General features: G+C 40.0%; 2 protein-coding genes across 2 annotated transcripts; one reads left to right on the plus strand and one right to left on the minus strand.

Moving 5' to 3' along the window:
- The first annotated feature begins 937 nt into the window (after positions 1–937).
- tmem192 (transmembrane protein 192) lies at positions 938–10,507 on the plus strand. The gene is made up of 6 exons (XM_034130146.1): positions 938–1,079; positions 2,047–2,202; positions 2,530–2,791; positions 3,405–3,527; positions 8,715–8,820; positions 9,729–10,507. The coding sequence occupies exons 1-6, from the start codon at positions 1,050–1,052 to the stop codon at positions 9,841–9,843; spliced, it is 792 nt and encodes a 263-aa protein (XP_033986037.1). The 5' UTR covers positions 938–1,049; the 3' UTR covers positions 9,844–10,507.
- Positions 10,508–11,786: 1,279 nt separating this feature from the next.
- Positions 11,787–14,389, minus strand: apela (apelin receptor early endogenous ligand). Its single transcript, XM_034129348.1, has 3 exons — positions 14,148–14,389; positions 12,165–12,257; positions 11,787–11,821 (listed from the first exon to the last, which is right to left on the minus strand). The coding sequence occupies exons 1-2, from the start codon at positions 14,221–14,223 to the stop codon at positions 12,166–12,168; spliced, it is 168 nt and encodes a 55-aa protein (XP_033985239.1). The 5' UTR covers positions 14,224–14,389; the 3' UTR covers positions 11,787–11,821; position 12,165.
- Positions 14,390–16,281: the final 1,892 nt, after the last annotated feature.

The raw sequence follows: 16,281 nt of genomic DNA on the forward strand, positions 1-16,281 counted from the left end.
TGGATCTACTATTATATAAGTGATGTGCCTAATCTCTTTCTTTTTCTTTTTTTTGTTAATCTGTTATGGACTAATCTTGTGCTATTAAGGTTTGTATGTTTGCTTCTTGAGATAGATCAAAAGCAAGTAAAACAAAAATGATATACCTCATTGAATTACAATATGCTACATATATGCACAACATTTAAACACCATTTTGGACACAGGGCAGCAGGACCCAACTTGGTGATCAGTCTTCCTCAACATTTTTTCCATCAAATTAGCAAAAAACTGTTGACGCCCAGTAAGCATTGAGCTTTTTGGGCACCAAGGCAGTTGGCTGCACTGCCTGGCTGGTAAGCCATGTTTTTCAAACACCGCCCACAATGACCATACATTTGAATAAAATAAACATCTGGCAAAATCTCAAATTCTTCAACAATTACAGTGTAAACGAGATAGTAATTATTGTGAACAATCAAAGCCTGTGATATATGGCCAATGAGGATGGAACCCCATTTATTTAATGTACCCTTTAAAGTTAAGACATGACTGATAGAAGTCAAAGGGCAATTTTAAATACTAAAATTGCTATAATTTGTATTATTCGTGTTTTCTTAAGGCATTGTTTTTGATACATTTGAGCAAGTTCTAAAAGAAAAGTAATGGATAAGATAACCTTGGATAATAGAAATAGTTTAATGATAAATGTAATGAATATGTAATATTCAATAGTTAATCAAAAAACATGCTTGTGGTAAAATATGTGTCATTTAAATCGTCTGGCTGCCAAAAAAGATAGCAATTATTATATTTTTGTTGCATAGGATTGCAGGACAATGTTTTTTGATGTATCTGCTGGTGTTTATGATCAGAAGAAATCAGGCATTTTATTGAAATTGCGGTATGTATTGTGCCAGGAACCAAAGTTCAACACAGAACGGAAACATAAAATAAGGGGACCGGAAGTCTACTAATATTTTACCTCCCCTTTTTTTAGCATGTAAGCTAATGTCAGTTTGTTGTTGTTTTGTCTTTTCTTCTTTATAAACGTGGAACATCACAACAAAATGGACTCACGGGGACCCGCACTTTACGCAGTATGTACTAGTTTATTTACGGTAACGGGTTGCTAGATCAACGGTTAGCTTGTTCTGTAAAGAGTTAGCTTGTGTTAGCTAGCCAGTAAGCTAAAAACATCAAAACAAACGACTGTGATCTCTCATAAATGATCACATAGCAGTAATTTAACTGTAAACACATTTATCATCCAGTAAAACCGACATGTGGTCAGTTATCTAGTGGTTTCTCAGCTGTTTCCTGTTTTCAGGACGAAAGCCAGATTTGTTGTGGTGCAGATTTTAGATTAATCATAACAACATTCTTGGTTTCGATTATCTTGCAGGCCAGAAGAGTCATCCACAGTATTCCAATCAAAATGACCATATATTATTCCTCAATGTATTGAATAATGACAACCTTGTAGATTTGAGTTAGAACATTATTTTTTATGCTAGATACATTCTTTATTTACTTTTTTACTTCAATTATTGTTTCGGCGTGTCGAAGCGAACACGCTGTACATAACTCTCTGACGTCCCCTCTAAATAATTTGAGATTTCTACGTATTTTTCCTCTTATTGTATCCGGTTCCTACCTATTTATCTGTTTCTATTGTTGTTTTGATACCATAGTGACGTACTTGTACTAGAGGGTTTCTATTTGTGTGCTAATTATATTTATATTCTACTACCATTCAAAGTAAATATATCTCTTACTCCACTACATCTATCTGACAACTTAAGTTACTTTGCAGATTTAGAATAATACAACACGAATCTACAAATAAATTATGATGCAACATTAAAGAGCAGTACTTAAGTCATTAAAGAGTTTCCACCTTTACCAGCTGCAACATATACAGGTTCACCTTATATATAGAAACATGCAGTTGTATCATTTTTGGTATATAAATATATGAATATCTTATTTTTTGCAGTCAAATCACCTTTTCTATAACTATAAACAGACCTACTGTCTAACTTAATGATATGGTGTTTGCTTTAGCCGGCAGGCTCCTCAGTAGATCTATCCCGCAGCACAGAGGAGGACTCTCTGGTGGACGGACCTCTGATCCCTGCAGACGCCCTCCACTCTGCCATCAGGAGAAACTTTCAGAGCGTACCAACACCTGGTCATGCAGGCCTGCTCGCTGTGCTGCATGTAAGTTACACACACATTCACACACAAACATACACAGGCCTTAATGTTGTCAATGTCATTTACATTGTGTATACGTGACTTGTGTTTGAATGAGAGTGATGGGTTCAATAGGGACAGTTTTTACTTTGGGGTCTGAGTGTCTGTGTGTTCGCTAGTTGTTGTAGATGCACTTTTCAAGTAAGACTAATTGCTGAATATGAAGGATATAGCATGTGAATGAAAGAAGTGTTTATCCAATATACCCTTTTAATCTGGATAATAGTAGTGACTTTATTTTGTATGTGTATCAATAGTCACCATATGTTCTTGCTCTCTTCTTTGTTTCAGGTTGTGTACGTGGTGTTGTCAATGTGTGTGGCGGTGCTGTGTGTGTTGGAGTTTGGCCAAAAGGATGTGTGTAATAAGATATTGGGTAACGTGCGAGGCGACAGTGTCATTGTGTTTGGGAAGGTGTGTTTATGGGTGCTGGTGCTGTTATTCACTGGGTGTGTGCAGCACCACCACAACCAGGCCCGCAGCAGAGGGTACCTGCGCTTCTACAGACAGACGCAGGGCCTGAAGCACCTGCCGCTCACCGTACACTCTGCAGGTACAGACACAAAGAAATATCTGATTCATGACGTCCTTTAAATTGCAGATTTGTTCGTACCTGTGTCCTTGTAATGATCAAACCCATTCTCTTTGTAAATGAACAGCATGTGATAGTTCCTTATTAGTGTGTCATAAAAGGGCATGAGACTGCAGGGCTGTGCACAAATAAATTGTAAGGAAAGTTGAGAGACTTAAGTCAAGATTGCCCAAAAGAAAGACATAATCAAAACCTGCTGTGGTAAAAAAAGTAAACCAAACAAGCTTACATATCTAGTAGTATTGGTGGTGGACACATTATAATACAAAAAGACACAAAAAGTGTTTGTGAAGTGTTGACTTATTTAAAAGGCCAAAAATGTTGATAGATATAAAAAATTATAAATGATGAAAATATGTTTTTGTATGTAATTTGAATTGTATATCATAAAAATGTAGAATTAAAGAAAAACGAAATTACCAATGATTTAAAAAGTGTTTTAACTAGGAAGAAGTTATTTCAAATGGTTGCTGAATAAAGAATGAATTTACTGCACATGTACAGGTCAGCTTTCTCCACAAGATGGCAGTAATGCTAAAGGAAGAACGTGTGTGTATTTCTGTGTTTTTTGCAGGAAATGTTCTGCTGCTGGTGGTTCTGGCTGTGCGGTTATCACAGACTGTGCAGACCTACATGCTGCTCAGCGTCCTCGGACTGGAGCTCCTGATCGCTGTGCCCTGTCTGCTCTATTACACAGGTAAATTCATCCAAGATATTTCAATATTGAGTCAGATATTTTCACTCGAGGGTTGCAGATCTACTCTTTTTTTAAAACAGCGGATATATACTTGGTTGACTTAAGTTTTGATTTTTTTTTTTTTTTTAACTGTATCTGTTGTCCTATGGTAAGATTTTACAGTATATACAAACCTCTGCACACATGTAGCCACATATATAGGTACAGACAAAGCATGATTCCAAAAAAAATAACTAAGTAAAATAACAGAAAATTGGGTCTAAATATTGGTCCATAACTACGAGACTTTCCTCAGTTCTTTTCACATTTAATAGTTAATAAACTGAGTGTTTTTTTTACTAAAACGATGCAGAAATGGAGCATAATTTCCCTGTGGTTGTGGGTGGGGGTTATATCCGTAGCGGAGAGGCACACCCTGTAGATTACATTACACACACACACAAACTCACACACTCATACACTCACTACCCCCCACTCTATCTGAGCAGATTCGCATCACAATACCTGCCCTGCCCTTTTCAGACTCGACAGCATGACAATCAGCCTTTCAGCTCTGTCTCTGTCTCTCTGTCTCTGTCTCTCTGTCCCTGTCTCTCTGTCCCTCACTCCCTCCGGTCAATTCAATTCAGTTTGGATTTATCGTCAGGAAAGTTTAGAGAAATAATCAAAGCATCAAAATAAAAAAAGACTCAATATGAAATCTCTCCCTCTTCCTCCCTCTCTGCTTTCATCTAATGAGCATGCAAACTTTTTTTTAAATCTATTCAACTATTGTCTTATTATCTGTGCCTTTTGAGGGAAGGAACAAATTGGTTAAATTTCAATTATTTCCATCTGACTCCACTGTGTTGGTCACTTGCTCGAAATGGCAGGGGATTCACACTCGGCCCACACTGTTTCACTTTACATCATTTGCCATGAAAACGTCACATGATTTGAGAAAACAGGGAACTCCTGACCATTTGGAGAACAAATATGATTAATGTTATCGAGGTTTCAACCCTTTGTGTAGTCTAAAGTTTAGATTACATGAAACCGTATGAACATGTTGATTTGATTTGTACAACTAATTTAACTAATAGAGTAACCTTGTGAATGAAGTGCTGTTCCACTGTTCTGAATTGAGATTGAGACATACTGTTCCTTATAATACGCTGCTCACTATTGGAGATATTTATAACTAGCCCCAATTTTCTTCACACAAGTGAAATAGAACATGGGAAATATCACATTAAACCTTTGATTAAGTTGTGGTTGTCGAAATCATCCATTGATATGTCTTGTTTTGGTTTAATATACTTTGTCAGCATGGCTATAGACGTCATATTTTTATGTTTTTAGTTGTTCCGACATTGCCAATCTTCTCACAAATTAAACACTTTGTAGCATCCTAGAACACTCTAGATTGTAGTTACCTCCTTTTCTGTAACAATGGATAAAGTCCCTCTCTGTTTGTCTGTCCTTGAATTTTATCCACACCTCTGATCATTTTTTCACAGCTGTATTGCTAAGGAGTAGCAGTAGTACCTTTTTTTTCTAAGAGCAGTTCTAGAGAAAGCTTCAAGCAGCAACACCACAGGAAAAGCAATCGACAGGTTTTTTATGGGAACTGTACTACTGATCTTAGAAGATTCTATGGGCATGTTTGCAATGGGACTTTAAAGTGATGTTTATCAACCCCAAATACCAAAAACCCCTACAGTCGTACATGTATATGTAATCGACTCTTTGATAAATCTGCTTTAATGTGTATTTTAGGTTAAGTCCAATCATTTATTTTGTATCTGTATACCTTTTAACAGATCAACTTAACAGTCAATAAACAATAAGTATTTAGACATTTCTCTGTAATGTTGGTTGACGTCCATTATACCAGCCCTGCTCTCAGTAAAGGAACGCTTCTAATTAAGAAGTTGCATCACAGGATATTGATATATAAGAATCTGTATTGAAAGGAAATCCATATTAAAGGTGTGTTTGGCAGCTGAGGGGCACAGATTGAGGCTCCAGATACCAGAGAGGCAAGGAGAGAAGATAAGAGGCATTAGGATATAGCCTAGCCAAAGGGTAGACTTGGACCCGCTCCACCCAAACACAGGGACACACATACTCACACACACTCTTACACACACATTGTCCCCGTGTTTACAGTGAGGGGGATCCAGTGTGGGACGGGGGTATCTGTGTTCGCCGCCACATTCCTGCTCAGATCAGTGCAGCCAGGCACGACGCAATCCGAGCGACGCCTCGCAGCACAAACCTTTTTTAAGCACGCTCGCTCTCACACACACACACACACACACACACACACACACACACACACACACACACACACACACACACACACACACACACACACACACACCACACACACACACACACACACACACACACACACACCACACACACACACACACACACACACACACACACACACACACACACACATTCTGATGCAGAGTCAAGGTGACATCAGAGAGTTCATGAAGAGGAAAAAAAAAACTTGTTTTCTAGAGGAGACACACAGAGGGACAGATATAGTGCCTTCAGCTATCAAGTCTATACAGGAAGGCCTCGTTCAACTTCTCTTTGAAGTGCCTGCTCATTGTAAATGTGTGTGAGTGTGTGTGTGTTTGAGGTTTGCTGTATGTTTCTGCCTATCTCATTTTAACATGAATGCTCTCCTATATAGACCTCCCTGCACATCAAAGCCGTTCCTTGGCCTTCAAAGGCTCAACTTCGAATACTTCTTTCTCCTCTGCCTCGCCAGAACTCAGTATGAGCACTGCAGGGCATGGGGACAACACACACACACACACACACACACACACACACACACACACACACACACACACACACACACACACACACACACACACACACACACACACACACACACACACACACACACACACCAGTATACCCCAGTACCCTCATGAATGATGTGGTCAGCGTACATTTAAAACTGTGCCTTTGATAAATCCGAACTAACTTAAGTCAAACCGTAAAGCTGTTATTGCAGCTTTGTTTTAACACTCAAACGAAAAAAAAAACAGCAGCCTTATGCTTCCCCACACTATGCTCACAGCATGTATGTCCTGTATTCATTCATCCTCAGATGCTTAGACATCAGTTCTATATACTAGAAGTTTTGAATGTGCGTTGCTGAACATTGCTCTCCTTAGGTCACTTTTCCCACATCTCCATGCTCTGCACGTGACACAGGATCATGAGCAGGATATCTTTCTCCCACCTGACTGTAGACCTGCATACATTTACTGTATGCAGGTCTCCTTTAATGTCCCGTGTTGCAGCTAATGTGTTCACACCGCTCTTCTCCTTCGTCTTGTGTCAGGCTCCGTGGTTTTTGGGATCCATTTCCTTCCAGCTCTTTTGACTTTTTGATCCACGCATTGCAGAGTTGTGAGCACTACATGTGATACCATTAGCTGTTAGCACCTCTGCAGCTCTACTGTAATCACCTGGAAATGTGCACTTCATAATGTGTGATTGATCTGGGGGGAGTCTGAGCACTGTCTGTGTGAGTGTGTGAGAGTCTCTAACAGTGACGTGTGAAATGTGTCACTCCCTTTACACTGCTCGCTCCGTCCATACGTCCATCTCTCTCTGTTTGAGCCCCCTGCTCTCCACAGATTGACCTCTTCCTAATAACCCTTTTTCTGTTTAGGAACTAATTCAGGGCATTTACAGGTTTGCTAATAACACAACAAAAGCAAACACTGGTTATTGATTCACTTCAACAAGTTGTTTTGGGGAAATTAAGGTTTCTCAGTGTAACATTACACAACAGTCGTTATCACTAACTACTGTTGCACTGATGCTATCAATAAAAGCACTTCAATATAGTAATAGGCCTAGTTAAATAAAGGAAATCAAGGAAATACTAAATCATAATAAATACACACATCCAAGGCATTATTGCACGGATAATTACAACGCATGCGTTTCACTCAAAGTCCCCAAGTAAAAAATGTGAGTATTGCTGATTGCAATGAATCCTTTTTAAACAAAGTAAGAGGAAGTTTAGGAAAGATAGGTGATGTGTTTTCTTTTAGCTTTGTTACTGTGAGACCAACCAGTGCCATAATGGAAAATGTTTGACATTGCTATAACCTTTGTAACAACTGGTTTTTTTTTTTAAAGCCACAAAGACCACCGGCTGAAATGCATGCAAAATAACTAGCGGACAGCTCGAATGTCATAGTTTCTGGATAATCCTTGCATAAATTGTAAATTTGCAAATTAAATTCATGATTTTGTGGAGCTATCAAGTTACTATATGCAAACTGCAACATACCTTCTAGACAGTTATTAACTAAAAGGTTTTAAAACAGGTGAGCCCAAAAGTAGATGCTTCAATCAAAGTGTTACCAAACAATGTAAGCTGCTTCATTGTCATTTATATTTAGTTAATTACAAGCAGATATTCTACTCTGTTGGTATTTATTTGGCACAGTTAGTGTTCTGCTTTGTCATTTCTGAAACAAACCTTTTAGGAATGTCTCTCTCTCTCACACATACCTGCTTACTATTGCTCTATTTACACTCACAAACACACACACGCACACACATACAGTCACAGATTTAGGGCCTCATTATGCAGGAATGTGTAGTATTTCTATAGATTGTGTGTGATTGTGGATGCTGAGATGCTGCACTGCAGCAAAGTAAAGATAGCGCTCTTTAGAACCTCCCTGACAATTTCCTTTTGGCTAATGACGCTCAAGTCTTATCAATACTCAGCAGCTCCCCCCTCTGCCCTTCCTCACACGATCGACCCTGCAAACTCACACACACACCACGGCCTTATCTTGATTAGATATTTCTGTCTCTCGGTAGCTGGAGGAGGAGAAGCCCACACCTTGCTGCTAACCACTGCTGTATGTTTAGGGTGGGAGAATTAGAGGTTTGAGTGCAGGATATGGCAGCCCATAAGGTCTAAGTGCAGGATATAACAGCCTGTGTGTGTTTAGGAGAGGGAGAGGGACGGAAAACAGTAAAAAAACAAATGTGTGCATCTTCTCACCTGAGTGGTTAATGTTTGCAGGACACCTCTCACTGTTACATAATGTCTGCATGTCTTTATGTGCAGCTAACAAGATAAAACACTGGTTTTGAGGTTGTGTAAAGAGAAGTAACTGGAGATTTTCTTGTTTGTGGTTTTAGTCCAGGTGATGCGGTTCAACAGGGAGCGAGCTGCACCAGACGTGAGCCAAGAAGAGCATTCACACAACTACAGTGTGTCCAGCCTAACCACGGAGACCGGCTTCAGGTACACACACACACACACACACACACACACACACACACACACAACACACACACACACACACACACACACACACACACACACACTACACACACACACACCACACACACACACACACACCACACACACACACACACACACACACACACACACAATGTCCCTTTTAAAGACATGCACCATGTTATTCTAAAGTGCTGAAAAGATTACGTCACTCATCAAAAACTCTGCAAACGAAATGTTTCTACTCTAAATAAAGTGCCCGTTCACATTCATGGTGATAAAATAACATATTCCCCAGTTAAACAGTGTGGTTCAATAGTTAATAGTATTTGGAGATGAATGGTGTTGTATGGTACACAGGAATATACTGTCAGGCTTTGGTAATACCAAGTATACTTAGTCACTCAAAGGGTTTTTCGCATTTTTCTTGCCACTTTTGTAGCCTCCTCTTATGTGTACCTACGATATGGCCCCTGGTCACTACGTTTTTATAAAGGATAACGCTATAAAAATCCAGAACAAAGCATATAGAAAAAACAGGCAGAGGGCCTTGTCTCTGTAGATACAGATCAAATCAAGTTTTATTTATATAGCACATTTTTAAAACGATTTTTGGTCCAGCCAAAGTGCTGTACATATAATAATTACCTTACAGTAAGGACGCTTTTACAGCAAACACAACAGCACAGTTTGTTCAGTATATCAGTATGAGAAAACGACACCCTCTGTCCTAGATACGTATATCATTTGTTTGATAGGAAATCATTGTGCTTTTGAGCTCATTTATGAATGGTTTGTGAACAATAATAAGATCTAGACTAGAGTATCCCCCGCTTTATCCATAAGCAAATTGAAGCTAGCGAGGTTGCAGATTACAAAAAGGCTTTTTCTTGTTTTTATTTGTGTCACAGAGAGGGCTCCAGTCTGGAGGAGGTGGTGGAGAAGCAGGCCGACCTGATAGAGTACCTGAAACAACACAACATCTTACTGAGCAAGAGGCTGCTAAACCTCACGGCTCAGCACTGACCACCATCCCTCCTCCTCCTCCTCCTCCTCCTCCCTGTGAACCCGATCATTTTAACACTCCACTCTCCAAACACAAAGGAGAGAGGGATCTGTGGGTCTCAAAGAGATGAAGAGAAGCTAGAAGAAACACTGGATAAGAGACTAAAAGTAAGGAAATCCCTGTGCACACAAGCACCTGTGCGCACAGTCTTAAGACGGCAGGGCTCCTCCAAGAGGCACCTGAGATGGACAGATAACGCAGGAGCAGGCGAGCTGTAAGTGGAGGACAGTTAGGCCAAGTGGGAGGAGGAGGAGGAGAGGAGTCATGGGTCACAGATCAGAGGTGAGGGGTTTTTATCGCTGTGTTACGACCCCCGGTGACCCACGTATGCTGCCGCTTGTGTTACTGTGAGAGAAACGGAAGAGGCTAAACTGTTTTAGAGATCACCTGCACTGAGGAGAAGCAGAGAGGGTGGGAGGAACAGGAGGAGACAAGAAGCCGTCACTTAACAGGGTCAACAAAAAATAAAAAGAGAGATTGTGTAACGCTGTAAATGTCAGTAAGTGCTATTTTAACTGTCTGGATGTGTCAATGCTTTATTTGGTTGCAGTTTTTTCTATCTCCTCAATCATTGAGTTTGTGTCGTTGTGATCACATATGAATAAATATGTAAAATACACATTATACTTTATTTTATTTATGTTTAAACCTTTTCAGGAGTGACTGTTGACACAGCAGTGAAAACACAAGTAAGTGCGGCAGGGTTTTGTTTATGTTTGTATAATGAACAGTTAAAGAAAGGGCTCAAACAATAGAGACACTAAAGCGTCAACATTAGCTGGTGGGAATGTGTTATCCCGCCTCGGCTCTTCTGTGTTGAGTTTCAACAGTCACGGGAATCTACGTTAACGAAATATTGAGGTCGTCATTTGAGCTATTGGTGTTTGCGCCCCATTGTTATTTATTTATGCTGTGGCGTCCGTAACTCCACAGGGAGCACTGCATTTACGACTCCTTTCTCATGTGACTTCTCCTGGGAGCCCGGAGTCATCTGCAGTACCACAGGTATCAGCAGCCATGTTTGATCTCAGGCTTTCACGCTACACATTTAAAAATTAACTAAAGGTCCTTTATTAAAGGTAGTCTAAATGTAATCGGTCTGCTATACATCCTAGATTTTACAATAATCGTCAATCACTTTGTTATTTAAACATAGGCTGAAACTTACAAATATTGTCGTTATCAATGAATCTGCATTTTTTTCTTCTAGATGAATTGATTAATTCTGTCAATTGAATGACAGAAAAGAGTGAAAAACCTCAATCGGGGTGCATCAAGGTCTAAGGAAATGCCATTTAATGTCCTGTTTGGTCATTTTATAACCCAAAGATATTCACTTTGATGTGATATAGATAGAAAATGTATACATCTCTTTATGTTAGAGGCTAAAAATTGGATAATATTATTGTTGTATAAATTCGTACTATTAATAGATTAAACAGTTGATTAGTTGACTTATCATTGCAACTGCTTTTTTAACACAGAAACACAAATGGAAACAAAATGTTACATTGATACCATTTTTATTAAAAAGTTAAACACATAATTCAATAAACATTTGAAGTGCATACATGCATTATAAACACATTGCTGTTCATCGTAGCTGCAGTCACTAAGATGTTTCCAGCTCTTTGGTCCGTAGCTTTTTGTATATATTTGATGTTGTTGCAGCTCCTTTTCCATAATCTTGTTCCATACAAAAGTATTGGCTTTTGACGAAGAAAAAGAAAGCAGCTTGGGATCCGTATCCACCAGGATGCCCAAACATTGCATGGTTTATAGTGAGTGGAATGAGGACAGTTCATATACACATGACAGTCTTCGGATCTCCTCCACTTTACAATCTTGTTACTGGGACCCATCTATGGTGTTTGGGCCACACACTGCAGATACTTCTCTCTTTCTGTCCTTAGGTCCCCCTCATTTTTTAGCTTTAACCTGTAATAGAAAAAAGGAATTTAGTGTCATACTATAAAATAGTTCAGAGTGAGACAAAAGCAAGTACAAGAGTGCAAAAATTAAACCTAAAACCCCCACCTTCCCCAGCCCCAACTCTCCTAATGGCACTTATGCATTCCCCTTCATCGTTAGTGAGATTTATGTCGGAGCCTTTCTCCCCCTGCACTCCTGTTCTGCGTGACTACACACCTCTGCCACTAATCACACACACCTTCTTAAATGCCACCTGCCGGGTCTGTAACCCTGTTTTGGTCCCTGCATCACACAGCCCGGCTCATAACCTTTTTACACAGAAACACATGAATGGGTGCACATGTCTTACCTTAGGGAAAGGGTACTCTGGAGTGGAGAGGCATGCAGCGTCTGTGTGGGCAGTAGTGGTGTCTGTGGTATCTCCTCCTAAGTTTTAGGAAATCTAAAAAAAAGAGAGACGATTAAGTTAATATGCAGAACAAAAAGCTACTTGAATAGACATATATTCACCAGAAAAAGATGTATGACCATCACGAAACTTAAAACAGCTACTTAGTAACTCAACACAACAAACAGATTAAATGTGGAAGCAGGAAGAAGTAGCCCATAAACTTGTCTGATCTCATGGGCTAATCGTCTTATAATTCACCCGTGCATGTACCCGCTAAATACTTTTTTCAAGTGTCGAAACTGCTGGCATGATTTAACTGTTTGAATAATGGAATTGTAGGTGTAAAAGTCCCTAATAAGCTACATTTATGTCTGCTGGGGGACCTCTGCATATCACCTGACAAGCCTAATTAATCCCATATTGAGTAGGGTAACGCCTGAGATTTATAGGACCAGAAATAATAAAATATCACCTCATACATTCACCATTTTCACAGTAAGTATAACTTTGAAACTAATAAAGCCTGTCTTAGTCTCTGTTGACCATTGATAAGCCCTTTTTATTAGTTTTTTTTACTATTTGGGCCCATTTACCAACAGCAGGGCACCCCCTTTTAATAAACTGGGACACACAGACCTAACACATGATTATTTTTAAACGTCCCTATAATAAATCCACTTTGACTCCTGTGGTTCATAGACTGCTGGCCAAGCCCAGGAAGAGATAAAGTGCCAGATGACTTTATGACTCCCTCTCTTCCTCCCCCCTCTCTCCTCCCCTCTGAATGAAACTGCTCCCCACGCCTGAAGGTAGGCTTCTTTACACTTGGCACTGCTACTCCATGTCATGTTAATAAAGCTCGGGTATTTGCATGGCGTTTTAACACCGTGATTAACAAAAGCGCACCGGAGTCCCTTCCAGCCGGGGACAAAGAGACTCTCTGGGGTCGCTGACTGTGCGATCCCCGGCGGCGCTCTGCTCCCGTCCCTCCCTCCCTCTTCCTCCTTCTTCATCCTCTCCATCATCACATGAACCTAATCACGACCTCAAGCCCCGAAGCCTCTGTTTAACAACCGCTGTGTATGTCTCCACCGCAGATAACAGCATTATGCGCACCTGTTACGCCAGGCATGAGCAGCATGGTGTCTACTTTTCCAGTAATATGAAAAAAAACTAACATTTACATAGCAATTTTAACTTGTGAAAATAATATTAAAGTAATCCAAAAGTGAGTGTTGCATTCAAGGCTTGTTTGCAAAACGTGAAATACTGTAAAGGCAAATAACCCCCTTTCTGTTCATGTCGTTACCCGAGACATATGATCCAATGTAAATAGGTGTTTTGTGTATGGCTTTTTAGCGAAGTTATATTTTCAGTTCTTTTGTCGTCATTTTGCTGGGAGACCCACGGTAACGGTTTTTCCCGGTCTTGTTTTCATTTTTACGTACTGAACGCAACTCGTAAACGCGGCACATAGCAAGTGGTGATTACATTAGCAAGCAACGTCCCGCCATGATGATTAATTGACGGTGCGTTTTTTGATTCTCTTGGTATAATATCACACTTGTATCGTTAGAGAGATATTTATTTATTTTAAGTTGTACTTTGTTCAATGTACAATGATTAGGTTCTGGAGTTTCCCCCTTGGAAAGTTAAGATAGTTAATGTTACCCATTTTAAGATGAAAAGTAGTAGGCTACTGTTGCTATGATTACTTCTGTACCGTAGATTGCGGAGTGATTTAGAAAGCTGTTATAACGGTTGAGCTACATTAACGTTCCAACTTGCAATATAGGCCTACTGATTTGAGAGCATCCTCACCGGGCTAAAACGATAACAATTCTGAAGTATGTTTTCAAAATTGACCCCTTCGCCGGTTTTAACGAAAACTTGCTGAAATAGTTGGGATATCTTGACCGGGTAAAGATTAGCGATGCTTACCTGGTCTGGCGGAGGAGACTGATGTTAGAAGGGCAACGAGCAGCAGCAGCAGGTAGAGCAGGTTGAAGACCCTCATGGCTGGACAGAAGCTCCTGAAGAGGTCAGTGAATGACAATTTTCCAAAAGTCTAGAGAGTCCCTGTGGCTGATGATGCTCAGTGTGGTTCTCCTTTTTCTCCTGCTCTGTTTCAGTCCAGATTTAGAAGGCCAACCACGGGAGGATCCAGTACTTTCCAGAAGCACCTCTTCTCTCAAGATAACAAGTAGGTCCCAGAGGAATGTGTGTGTCCGAGTGTTTGTGTGTCCAGTGAGAGTGGGATTGTCTCCAAAGTCTGAGAGCAAAGTGACAAAGGTGCCTATTCCCTCCACCTCCTTTATATGGCTTTTAGAGGGAGGGGGCAGTATTTGGGAGGGGGGTGTAGCTCCCACAGCCGCCCCCACCTCAACCCCTGACACACACACACACTTAAGCATTGCACATATTGACCCCACATGTAGAGGGTAATTCAAACGACAGGAAGGCCCCCCTTACCCTCCAACTGCCCCTTGAACACACTTTCTTGCATGCAAGTTTAATGCAAGGTTGTGTGTGTGCAACAAGCAATGTTGATCTATCACTTCGAAAATTAGAGCAAAGATTTAAGAATTTGTGGATGGAAGTCAGTGGCCGGATGTAGCTAAGTTCATTTGCCAAAGTACTGTATTTAAGTAGAAATGTAATGTAATTGTACTTTATTTTCGTTTTTATATTTATATTTTTTCGTTTGCATATTTAATGCAACTTTATACTGTTGTTAAACTGCATCTCACAGGCCAATATTAGCTTACACATAGCTTGAGTTACTTTGCAGACTATATTTTTCCTCACTTTCCTGTTCAGTGCCTCCAGATGTGTTGGATTTGAATGTTTCTTAACTTCTTAACTGACGGATGAAATGACCCTTTATGAGTTGAGACCATTTCCTTACGTCTTAAGCAAAAACAGAAATTAAAATGTTAAGGATCATGGCAGTTTTTCTGATCTCATGAACTTTTATAGATATATGATTCTCACAGGACAGTAGCGTTTCAAATATTCGGTGATCTTAAAGAATATCATGCATAGCTGTAGATAAAACTAACCAATAACACATAAATGAGTTAAATATGAGTACTACTTAAACATCTACAGCAATGAAATGTAAAACATATTAAAACCGCATTCATACTAATACAAAAACATAATATTTGATAGTAAAACATTGAAAGTGAGCATTTTAGACCTTTATTTTAAGTATTTTGTTTGGAAGTACTTATTTCAGTACAAGATCTGAATACTTCTTCCACCATGTTGAAAGTAGCAGGTTCTTAAAGACGGGAGAGACAGATCCCTCCTCTTCAGTTGTCCCCTACCCCCGCACCGGGGAGGACACACACATCTGGAGCTTTTGGGTGGTGGTGGTGGAGGGGTGTGTTTGCACCGAGCATTTGGGGGCCGGGGTCGTGATTGAATGAAATGCAGTGATGCACTGGACTAACGATGCTCAAAGAAGTCTGACTGTCTGTCTGGGAAGCCGTCTGTCTCTGCCGCTCTGCATGACTCTGTGTGTGGGGAAGGTGTGTTTGTAGATGTCTACTGGAAAGATTCCCTGATTTGAAAATGTAGTGACGTTATTTAATTTCTCCCATTTTTGAAAACTGTTAAGTGCTGAAAGAGCAGGGGATTAAAACCTTTTTGTGATGATTGAGTAAAGTATTGAAAACTGGCATCAAATGTCTTGTTTATTACTTTTAAAATATTATTTTATCACAAATGTCCCGATTTAAACCAAGATTTTGACAATGTTAGGCTTTTTTTGGAGGCACAATTAGTGTACAGCTGCTTGTGTTTGGACAACATTTCATTATCTTTGTTTGATTTTCTAAATAGTGGCTTTGTAGAAAAGTTGTTTATTCAAGTCTGACTCTAGTTCTGAAATATTGAAACAAATATTGAAATAATTCCCAGCGCTGCCCCTCATGTCATGCAGGTTTCCAGTTGGGGTAAACCAGGGGGTTTTCTTGCGGCAGGTAAACCAGGTCACTTGGCGCGAGCTCTGCGTAACTACTGTAAAGTGTTGGGACTCATTAGCGTGTCTGCTTACAGCCGTCTCTGT

The sequence above is a fragment of the Trematomus bernacchii genome, unplaced genomic scaffold (assembly GCF_902827165.1).
Source record: "Trematomus bernacchii unplaced genomic scaffold, fTreBer1.1, whole genome shotgun sequence".
NCBI classification, from domain to species: Eukaryota; Metazoa; Chordata; class Actinopteri; order Perciformes; family Nototheniidae; genus Trematomus; species Trematomus bernacchii.